At 35.0% G+C, this 12,273-nt stretch overlaps 1 protein-coding gene across 1 annotated transcript in view; it reads right to left on the reverse strand.

The window, feature by feature from the left end:
• RNF32 (ring finger protein 32) overlaps positions 1 to 12,273 on the reverse strand; it is a 63,802-nt gene that overhangs the window by 18,451 nt on the left and 33,078 nt on the right. Inside the window, exons 4-6 of the mRNA XM_044678626.1 lie at positions 9,761 to 9,793; positions 9,079 to 9,203; positions 8,086 to 8,194 (exon numbers count right to left, since the gene is read on the reverse strand). Of these exons, the coding sequence (XP_044534561.1) occupies positions 8,086 to 8,194; positions 9,079 to 9,203; positions 9,761 to 9,793 (267 nt within the window). The remainder of the gene's footprint in view (positions 1 to 8,085; positions 8,195 to 9,078; positions 9,204 to 9,760; positions 9,794 to 12,273) is intronic.

Genomic DNA, 12,273 nt, shown 5'->3' on the forward strand with positions numbered 1-12,273 from the left:
TTTTAAGGGAGGGGGACTGATAAAAAGTAACAACCATTTATTTTTGCATGCATTAAGGTTAAAAAATGAAACCTTATGAGATGGATAGTGTAAATATTCTCATCATCATATTCTTTTACTGAAGATAAAATGGAAACATAAAAATACAAATTACTTGCCAAGGAGCACACAATTTGTAAATGTCAGATCCAGTATTTAAACTTATAGCTTTCTGACTTGGTGCTTTTTCCCCTAGGCATCACTGCCTTTCTAATAGGCTTGTTATTAGATAATCTGGGTCCGAGGTAGTGGCAAGATATCCAACTGATAATATCTAGTAAACAGCTTAAAATGTTGGATAAGGCTTCTAAGGTTAAAAAGTATCGAGAAAAATGAGAACTTAATCTTAAGAGAATACTCATACTTAGGAGTGGGAGGAGCCAGATTAGAGACAGAAAAGTAGGTAAAACAGAAATTATGAACTGTTACTGATGCCAAGGGAAGAAATATTCTCAAAACCCCACCATCAAATGCTGGAGAGAGACGAAGGAAGATGAGGACTGAAATAGGCCTCTTGGATTTGGTCATTAAGAAGTTATTGGGGACCTTATATATTAGCAGCTGAACTAGAGTGGTGGAAGCAAGGACTACTTTGCAAGATATTGGGGGAGAATGGGTGGTGGCAGTGAAAGTATGAAGATAAGCAGGAAAATGTGGCAGTCCTTTGAGGTTTTGTTTTTAGGGGAGAGGGATAGAGGAAAGGAAAAAGAGATGACCAGTGGAAAGAAAAATATTGAAGATTCAAGAGAAAGGGGCTAGAATAAAGTTGGGAATAGAGTGAGATGGAATAGAATCAAAACTGCAGGTAGAAGCCATAGGCAGAGAGAATGTCCTTCCTCTAAGAAAAGAGGTGAGGACAGGAGGAGATGAAGGGAATGGGGACATCTCTAGGGAAAAAGAGGAGAATGTGAGGAGATATCTTCGCTGGAGAGTCCCTTTCCCATATAGTAGGAAGCAACTACATTGACTAGAATGAGGGTAAAGGTGTGTAATGGGGTAGACATCCTGGATAAATGCTGTGGATCATGTGTTTTGGTAGTTAACACAAGATGTGAGAGATGCCAGTTCTGCAGCCAAGTTATTTTGTGAAGAGTAAGGGAAGAATGAAGGCAAGGAAGGAAGCCAAGTGCCATTTACGGTCCAGATGGGGTTGACTTTTTTTTTTTTTTTTTTTTTTTTTGATTTGGCCAGACAGAAGTTTGCTGAATTTGGAAGAGTTATCTATAGAGCCAAAGTGTATAAAGAAAAACAAATTGGGGGATTATGAAGTTAACCTTTGGAAAACAGAAAAGCAGATCTAGTCATTTGAATATTTATAAAACTGAATATTGCCAAGCTGATACATAGTAATAGTGGTTGTGGTATTATGAGTCTCAGACAAAGCTTGTAGTCTTTTTTAGTTTGATTTGGCATTTGGAAGAATGCACTGAACACGCACACTGTATTATTTTTTCACCTTCATAGTATATTTGTGTTTAAGTAATCTTATTTGAAAAAAAGTTCATTTGTAATTGAAAAGTAAAAAACTTTCCAAATAAAATGTAGAATTCAATAGTTTTGGGACTTTCTTTAGAAAATTAAATCTACAAAGGATGAAGAACATTTTCCAAACTTTTCTACTCATAATTTATATTGCAGAGTTAACATTTTATACAATGATATAGTGCTTTAAAATAGAAATATGTGTTATTTGTTTCTCATAATAACTCTATTGAGTAGAGTAACCTACATTATTTCCATTTATAAGTAAGAAAACTGAGCAAGTCTTACCCAATCTATGCTTTGAAATTACATTGCTATTTAGTGATTGAGCCAAGACTAGAACTCTGATATTTAGTTTTTATGTGTAAATAGTATTATATATAAGTTCCAATTTAAGCATCTTATTTTCAGAAGTTTGCCATTAGATACTTTAAGGCTCATTACTAAATGTAGTATAGATAAAATGTACACTGAGACTCAGAAAGTAAAGCTATTTTGAAAAAGGTAATAAAATTATTTAAAAGGCATAATAATGAATGAGATATATTTTTAATGTGAGAGGAAGAATAATTAGAAGTTAGTGAGGGTGGTTCAGAGGACAAGACTAAGTAAGAGAATTTATCAAGAAACTAAAGGATATAATAATAAAAGTGTGAAAAACTCTGGTCTCTTTAGTAGACAGTCATTTCTTGAAAACAAAATAAGTTAACATGGATAGAGATTAACTATCTCCAGGGAAAGGTGAAAGATATTATTAAAAAAGGGATAAATTAACCAAGAGAATTATGGATGTTATGAGGAGAGAGTATAGAGCTTTAGAGAGTATGGGTCAGGCTGGTAGATGGTCAATAAAGTTTCTTTTTACTGGAAAAATAAATTGAAAAGATTTGAGAATTAAAAGTGGCATTTGAGAAATAATATAGTACTTTCTTTCCAATCAGGGAAGATTTATAGGCATTAGAAGAATGAGGGGAAAAAAACCTAATTACTTTTTGTTTAGGAAAATTAATGTATGTATTTGGAAACTGATTAGGAATGATCTGCTTCTAGATACAGTCTGTTCCCCAAAATGTGAACTCCTGATTCTGAATGATCTGGCTATGGCACTAGGAATGAACACTGTCCACGAGAAGTTTAGTCACCTTCTGCGTACTCTGTATGCCTCTTGTAAGTATCTATTCATATATGTGTCATTTCCCCTTTAGAATGAGAGCTGTTCTGGCTTCGGTTTTGATTCCCAGTGGTTAAGAGCTGTGCTTGGCACAGAACTCAGACACTAAGTTGATTATTGCTTGATGATAAGACTTGTGTGATCGTGGGTAAGACACAACAATGATGGGCTTTTTCTTTTAAACCTTTACTTTCTGTCTTAGAATCAATATTAAGTATCAGTTCCAAGGCAGAAGAGTGGAAAGGGCTAGGCAAACAGAATTAAGTGGCTTACCCTGGGTCACATAGCTAGGAAGTATTTGAGATTTGAACCCAGGACCTCCCCATCACCAGGCCTGGCTCTTTATCTACTGAGTCAGTTTGCTATCCCTAAAAGACAGGCTTTGGGTCAGATGACCTGTTAGATAGCTTCTGGCTCTGAGTCTCATGAACCTGTGACCTAGTCCAACACGTTCATTTCATAAACTAGGAAATGGGTTCAGAAAGGTAACTTGTTCAAGGTTACACATCTATATAGAAATAATGCAACAACACTGGGAGTGGCTGTATTTGAAATCCAAGGAACTGGGTTCAGATCCTGCTTTCTCCCTGTGAAAGGTCAGGCAAGTTACTCAGATTCTCAGGGCTTCCCTTGTAAAATGAGGAGTGGGCTTCAAAAGACCTTCCAGTTCTAAATCCAAGGTTTCGTACTCAGATCTGTTGCCCCACTCTGATTTCCTTTGGTAATTTCCTCCTCCTTTCCCAGGCATGGAGCTTTTCTAAAGCTGAGGGGCCTTTAAAATAGGTCCCAGGAACACTTTTAGGGGCTACTAAAAACCAAGTGGTTGTTTATGTTCCCAGTGTGAGGAGATAACCTATCCCTGCAAGGTGGCCCTATGGTGTCCTTAGGGACTCTTGAGATCTTAATAGCTTTTTGTGGCCTAAAACTGTAGAATTTGCTCTTTGACAGGAGCTCTGTTATCCTAATCTAGGGCTCTTCTTATCAGAGGTTCTAGTCCTTATGACAAGACCAATTGGGGCTAGCCTGGAAAAGGCCCTAGACAAGGGTCTTCATTCTCCTGGGAACACACACAAAATACTTTCCTTGAGCCAATATTGGTTGAATTGGTTCTGGGAGAGGCATAAAAATGTATAAAACATGCCAATATGGGGCAGTATGTCAAAACACAGGGACAGCGAATTCCCTCTATCATTTGGCCCTGCTAAAGCTTTCTCCCTGCAAAATCATAAAGTTGCTTGCAGTTAATTAAATTGTGTCAACAAGATTAAGGGGCTGAAATTCAGATTACATTATATAGCAAAGGGTACCAACAGCTATTCTGTCTGAGGAATTAGTGCTGCGGGTCTGATTATTTGAGCTCATTCAGGGTCCCACTGCTTTGTGGGCATGGCCCAGTATTCCTGGCTTTTTAAAATCCTGGCCTCATATTTGCATCTCAGTGGTACAGAAATCAGACTATTGATCATTACTTGTGCTAAGTGTGTCTGTAAAGCTAAATTAAACCCAAACCAACTTACTTATCTCAAGGATTCAAAAGTATTTTTGCTACTTCCCTATATGTTAATTTCACTATTATACATTTTGAGGATATAAATTCTTGATTATAATTGTACTGTTAATATGATCTCAGTAAACCATGATTTTGATTATGTTCTGTATCTAATAAATGCTTACAACACTTGGGAAAAATTACTGATTAAATGATTAAAACAAGCATTAGGTAGGAAAAAAGAAAATAAGAACACATCACATTTATCATGTATTTTAGTTATTGGTATACACATCTTATTTCCTTTAGAAAAAGGTAAGTTTCTCAAGGGTAGAAAACATGTGTTTATGTAGCTACCTCAGTGCCTACTGTTTTACCCAAATGTTTGCTAAACTGAATTCACCTTAAAATCATTAAAATCTGACATTAGATTCATTTTTGCCTACCTTGAATTATATGTATGATTGTGGATGATATAGGTAGTACAGAAAACAAAATTATTATATAATCATTCTAGGAAGCAATGTGGAATTATGCAAATAAGGTATTCAAGATGTCCATTCTTTTTAATCTTGAAATATTCCTGTTAAGAATATACTTAAGAAGGTCATTGATAAAAAGAAAGAACCAGTAGAAACTAAAATACATGGAGTCTTTGGTGGTAACAGAGCACTCTAAACAAAATGTATGCCCATTGATCGGAGAATGTCTAAATGAATTGTAGTACATGGATGTAAAAGAATATTACTGTGCTATAAGAAAACAAATTTGATGAATATTGAAAGGCATGGACTTTTACAGAGAGTAGAGTAAGCAGAGTCAAGGAAAGAAACAATTTGCACATTAACTAAAACAACATAAATGGAAAGAATGACAAATACAAGACCATTTAAAACAATGGCCGCAAAAACTACAGAGTAAGTGTGGCCTCACAGAAAAATATAAAAAGATGCTTTGCTTTATTCCTTTCCAAAGGTGAGGGTGGTCTATTGGCATGGAATGTTTAAATATATTGTCAGATTTTGTATTTTTGGTTTCGTTGTATTTTTGGTTTCATTTTTTTCTTTGAAAATTCTTTGTAATAAGGGGTTGCTCTCTGTGATGGTTTTGAAAGAGGTGCAAAAGAAAACAGATGATTTAAAACAAAAGACATCAAAAAATTCATTTTTAAAAAAATAATTAAGTTGCCATGGTTAAAGGAAACTTATAGACAAACTATAAATGTGACTTAATGAAAACTGAAGTCAATGTCTATAAAATGATGAAAATGGATTATTCACCAAATCATGGACTTCAGTTCTTTTTGTGAAGCCAAAAAGATAAAATTAAGAGAAATAAAATAGACGACTATACATAATTGGAAGTAATCTTATGGAACGATTTATTCTAGAATAAGAATTTAAAAGTGAATAGATTCAGAAAAAGCTCAGGTGACTTAATGAGTGATCATTAAAGGAAATTTTAGGAACATCCACAATTTTTGAAATTGGTATCATGGAGGACAACCATTCATTTCCTTGGTGCTATTTTTAAAAAAATTTTTTTTTAAATTTTAAACCCTTAACTTCTGTGTATTGACTTATAGGTGGAAGAGTGGTAAGGGTAGGCAATGGGGGTCAAGTGACTTGCCCAGGGTCACACAGCTGGGAAGTGTCTGAGACCAGATTTGAACCTAGGACCTCCCGTCTCCTAGGCCTGGCTCTCAATCCACTGAGCTACCCAGCTGCCCGCATCCTTGGTACTATTTTAAGAGAACTAATACTGGGCTAGGTGTATCATGAATCTGACCAAATACTGTTATATAATAACAATTATTATATACTTAAATGAAAAGTTCATTAATTTATCCTGAAAAAGGAGACATTTAATGTATTATTAGTTAAAGTAGTCTAAAATATAAGAATAATTCAAAATTGAGAGTAAGCACTAATTTTTAAAAGGTAAGAATTTCAATTATTTCCTTGAGGCAACTAGGTGGCACAGTAGATTAGAGCTAGGCAGGAGTCATATAAACTGGAGTTTAAACTTGACCTCAGATCCTGGGCAAGAGCTGTAACACTTGACTTGTTTGCCTCAGTCTCCTCATTTGTAAAATGAAGATAATAGTAATACTTGACACTCTGGTTTACAGTGAGGATCAAATAAGATATTTGTAAAGTATCTAACTTAGTTGCTGGCATATAGTAGGCACTAAATAAATGCTTCCTTCCTTCCTTCCTTCCTTTCTCGATGTATAGTACTCTTTTTTTTTAAGATAACCAGCTATTTATTTATTTATTTTTTATTATTTTTCATTCTTAACATGGATACATGATTCATGCTCCTACTTTCCCCTTCACCCCCCACTCTCCCCCCACCCATGGCCGATGCACATTTCCAATGGTTTTGTCATGTGTCCTTGATCAAGACCTATTTCCAAATTGTTGATAGTTGCTGTATAGTACTCTTAAATCAATTGTATACATGTGAGGCCAGGAATTTCTAGTATTGTGCCATATACATTTTAGGCTTTCAGTATTTACTGTTGAGGAGGAGTATAGGGATGAGGCTTAGAATTGTGATTCTCTGTTTTCTCTTTCTCTTTTCATTATATGATGTACAAAAACTAAAATACCGTTTTTTCCCCTCAAAGAACATTACTTGCCTAAAGAAATCATTGTGAGATATCTGAACAATTTCAGGGTAAATTAAATTCAAAAGACATTTGTACAAAACACTGTTCCAGACAAAGCTAAGCCATATATCTCCCTTAAGTCCCTCTACAGTGTTTTACACAAATATTTGTTGCTGCCCAAAGCTAAATAAGACATAGTTTCTGCTGCAAGGAACTTATGTTTTAGTAAGGGAGATAATATGCACAGTGGTAACTACAGCACAAAATAGGACATGATAATGATGCTATACACTGAGGGATGAGACTGCTGTAAGAGATAAAGTATAGAAGGGGAAGAGAACAGAATTTTAACCAATGTTTCCATCTAGGTGGTAGAGTAAGAAAAGGTATAATCAAAAGAGAGAGAGAGAAACAATGATTAGTTAGAAATGTATAAGGGGGATCAGGAGAGTTTAGTATCAAAAAAGCCAAGGGAAGAGGGAGACAGTGATAAAAAATGTCAATTGCTATAGACAGCTTGGAGTAATAGTATAAATTTAGGTTCTTTAAATACAAGATTATTGGTTCATCTAATTCAGATGAATTGGCCAATCAATTCAAACAATGAATTTCAATTTACTGAATCAACTATAGTTTGTTTAAATTGTGCTACATTTAACCTCATTTTAAGGGTTAAGAAAATTTTAATGAAAGGAAAATTTATGCACGATTTAAGCAGATCATTTCAAATCCTCTTACACATTATTCTCATCGTATGTCACCAATTTTATAAAGGACTATGATGAAATTGTTAAAAATTAATTTCTTTTGTATTTTATTTTCTTAAAAATCAGACAGCACATTTTAGTAGGGTGCAGAAATTAAGTGAAATAAATATAAATTATTGTAAGCTAATAAAGTCAAAGAATCATTTCCTTAATTAGAAGTGAAGTGGAAAATATCGTAAAGAAAATGTGGCATACCTTGAAGAGCCATTGGTAAGTTTTAGAGAGGGAAAAAAGTGACTAGGAAATGCCTTTAATGTATTCTAATAACAACTTAAAGAAGAAACCCAATAGGTCCTTCTATAGAAGTTTGCTTTCCTGAAGAGAAAATAAAAACTGGAAAACCTGTCTAAATTGAACAGAATTTAAAAAACAACAAATTCAACTCTGGATGAGATATGACTAACAGTTTGATTTCCTATATAGGTTAAAAGGCTCTAGTGCCACACAAATGTGGTACAGTTGGTAATCTAAGGACAAATCCCTAGGAAAATGTAGAAACTATATTTTTAAAAATCATACACACCTTTTCTTCATAGAATTTTCTTCTTAGTTTGTCATTTTGGGGAGGTTTGGTTCGCCTCAGCTTTCTGTACCACTTTCGAACAATGTATCCTCTCCAATAGGCCTGTATTCTAAGAATACATATTTGATTGAAGGAAATTATGACCAAATAGGTCCTGTTAAAGCATATACTTAAGTCATACACCAGGAATCTCTTTACTGCAGGCACACATGCTGACACATACTGCAGATCCTTCTGTATCATGCCATATAATCTTTTAGAGTAGATATGAAGAAAAATTCATCCCTCAGAGGCCCAGCCAGTGATGAGGTTCTCTGGATTTAATTAGGCTGATCCTTGGAAAACATACAATCATTTTTTCACCTAGTCCAGTGATGGGCAAACTACAGCCTGTGGGCCAGATTGGGGGGGGGCCCTGAAATGTTCTATCCGGCAGGGTGACATCATTCCTAATCTGATGAATACAATGAGGAGGATACAATACAATGAAACTTAGAAAGAGTTGCCTTAGAAACAGACTGATATGAGCATTTCCTTTCCTTTGGCCCCCTCTTTAAAAAGTTGCCCATCACTGACCTAGTCACACTCCATCTGGTGAGACCACACACATATTTTTTTGTTCGTTCGTTCGTTCGTTCGTTCGTTCGTTCGTTCCTTCCTTCCTTCCTTCCTTCCTTCTTCTTTCTCTTTCTTTCCCTTACTTTCTGTCTTAGAATCAATACTATGTATTGGTTCAAAGCAGAAGAGCAGTAAGGGCTAGGCAATGGGAGCTAAGTGACTTGCCCAGGGTCACACAGCTAGGAAGTGTCTGAGGCCAGATTTGAACCTAGTATCTCTGGGATAGCTCTCAATCCACTGAGCCACCCAACTGCCCCTATTACATTATTTCTAATTACATAGCTCTTAAAGCTTTACTTTTGGGTTTACTATGGATTTATTTTAAATTGGGTATTGGAATGATTCATGTTCTAATTGATCCGAAATAGTTCTTACCTTGTTGCACATTTTACTTTAAAAAGCCGAGCTCCATCATGTATCACTCTAGTCTGGTACTGCTGCTTTCTACACAGAGGGCAAGTTTTTTTACCTGTGAACTTCTCAAAAGCCTGGAGACATGCCTGAGGAAAAAGTTCACTTAAGATTTTGTGAGTAATTACTTATAAACAACACATTTACTTCTAATGTAATTACAGTGTTCTTTCTCCCATAATTATGAGAATGTCTAATTTAGATTATGATGTGAAAAAGTTTCATCAGCTATTAACACCTTCACGAATCCTGTTCCAAAAATCATATTTTACAGGAATAAACACGAAGACATCAAAAACTTCTGGAAATCAACTGCTGTAAAGGTATATTGTTGTGTGTAAAGCTAACTAACATGAAGTTAAATCATGTGAATTAAGCTATCATTCACTTTGATGTACATTATTAATAACAATCTGTTATACAAACATTTGTGGTTCTTTTGTCACATAAAATTCACCATTTAAAAAACAGGATGAATTGTATTGTAGCCTTAAGTCATGTTTCCAACCATAAATGGTGATTAAGGATAAAATAAATGGCTCTTTTGGGAAGACTTTAAATTGAGTAAGGTTAGGCTAGATTCTTTAAGTTACAGGAATGATGTATTGCATACTTTATTGTAAAAGTTAAAACAGGATTTACTTACTTTGTGAAATACATGGGAACATGAAAGCAGCACCTGTTGTTCACAGGAAAACAAAAAAAGTTTGAAGTTTAAATTAGTTTAAAAGAGATGCACCACAAACATATTAATTAAAAGAAAACTTCTGAATGCACTAAAGGTTAACTATGTTGTTGCTGCTTTTAGGAACCCCCCCCAAAAAAAATCTAACTTCTGCTTTTAAAGTTTGAAAATTATGTTAAGTTTAATATAGAACACAAGAGAAGAAAAAACAATCTGTAACAATTTAGTACTCCAAAATTAAAGGCATAAATATGAAGTCAGGCTGAATAGCTATCTTTGCCATTATTCACTCATTTTAAAGTGAGTTATTCAGATAGTAAAAGTAATGCAATTAAGGAGAAGGTATATTTCTCAGGCAGATAATAAGAGTGATTGTATGTGTGTAAAGGGTAGTGGTAGAGATAGGAATAGAGGTGTGGGGGATGGTGAGGGAAGGAAGCAGAGAAATGTTAAGTAAATACTTTTTTTGGGTGCTTTGTTCCACCAAATGACACTCAAATTTAAGAAGCAATATATCATGAAGACATATGAATGACTCTATTTTTCAAAAAAATGCAGAGAAAGTATGCTCACAAGATTCATGAAAACTTCACCTTTCTCTGACCCAAATTCCCACCAAATGGTGGTCATCTGTGCCATGACAAAAGATAGAGTATTAAGACAAAAAAAAAAAAAAAAGAAGAAGAAGAAAAAGGAAAAGAAAAGGAAAAAGAAAAAGAAAAAGAAAAAGGCAGTTGGTTATTAGTAGAAGGAAGAACTGGCAAAGGGGTGAAACTAGAACAACTAGTATGCACTATTGAGCTGGCAAACACAAAAGGATTAGTGGCTAACAGCCAGCTGAAGGGAAAGCTTTCAGATTCAGTGGCTTTTTTCCCCCCTTCAGGGAAGAAAGTTAAGGAAACATGTAGGACAAAAAAAAAAAAAGAAAAAAAAAAAAGAAAAAGAAAATAAAGAAAAAAGCCAAAGGCATTTCCCTTTTTTTTTTTTTTGTGCAGAATCTGAAGTAACCTTTAATGAGCACATTCTTTAACACTCCCTGGTTAAGACTTAAACCTCAGCATAGCCAGACAGCCTGAATTTAGAAGTACTGTCCTGTTTTCATAAGAATTATCCTACCTGCCTTTGAGCAATCTATACTTTCCCTTAAAGGAGGAAAATATGGGAAAAAATACAGTGTTTCCCTTCAGTCTTCCCTCCCCCACCAAAGTTAAAAATGCATGAACCCAGCAATCTAGGCCCTTTCTGAATAATTACCATTTAATCTGTCTAATAACAATCGTATATGTAGACAATTACTCATCCTTTATTAAAAGGATCTTTTAAAGTATTTCATCAACAGATGCTTGAAGATATGTTTTAATACAGTCAGAATTTTGTATATATAAGAACATGATAAAACATAGTAAACTCTTTGTAAATATTTGCTACAGGGCAAATATTCTCTTAGATAACTAAAATAAATCAGTAAGTGGCAGTTAATGTGCTCCCAAAAAGGTTGTAGCAACAGAGATGCTAATGAGAACCAAATTCTAATCTGGTTGTGCTATAACTTCTTGGGTGGCCTCAAATGCATTCCTTGAACTATTTAATCTGTTTCCTCATCTGTAAAATGGGAATAACGTGTCTATCTCACAGAGAGCTACGTGGGGTTGATTTAATCTCTTATTTCATAATCTCTCATGAAGGGAGAATCTGCTACCTTAATATTTGGGCGGATACAAAATGTAAGAAAATTTAAAAAGTAACTAGACATAGTAGACAAATAAATAACTACACAAATAGAATATGATGAAATAGACAAATATGCAAATAGCTTCTTTATTCATATCCTACCTTAGACACTTTCCTGCCCTTCCTTCCTTAGAGTTTTTGTCTTCTCTCATTGATCTCCTACCTGTATGAACATTCCTCCTCAGGATCTTTTGCTGGTTATTAATTGTGGGTGATCCCTAGGCTTCTGTTCTAGCCCCTCTTCTTCTCCTTTCTTTCTTGACAACTTCATCAGCGCCCATAGTTTTCACCTCTATTCAGGTGGCTCCCAGATTACAGAACCAGCATCAGTCTCTCCCAAGTTCTGTATTACTAGCTGCCTTTTGGATTTCAAACTGGAAGTCTTGGAGACGTCTCAAACTCAACAAGTCAAAAACTGAACTTTTTCTCCTTTCCCCTAAATCCTTCCTTCTTTCCAACTTCCTCATTTCTGAGGAAGACACCAACATCCTTCCAGTGTCCCAGCTTTGTTAACTTCAGCATCATCCTGAATTTTTCATTCTCCCATATCAGACATACCCAATCAGTGGCCAAATCTTACTGTTTCTTTTTTTTTTACAACATTTCTCTCATGTATTCCTTCTCTCCCTTTACACAGCTACTAATTTAATTCAGGCACTCACCGCCTCTCAATTAGATAATTGCTACATCTTCCTCCTAATTGGTCTTCTTGTCTCAAGCCCATCCCCACTTTGGTCCATCTC

The sequence above is a fragment of the Gracilinanus agilis genome, chromosome 5 (genome assembly GCF_016433145.1).
Source record: "Gracilinanus agilis isolate LMUSP501 chromosome 5, AgileGrace, whole genome shotgun sequence".
In the NCBI taxonomy this organism is placed as follows: Eukaryota; Metazoa; Chordata; class Mammalia; order Didelphimorphia; family Didelphidae; genus Gracilinanus; species Gracilinanus agilis.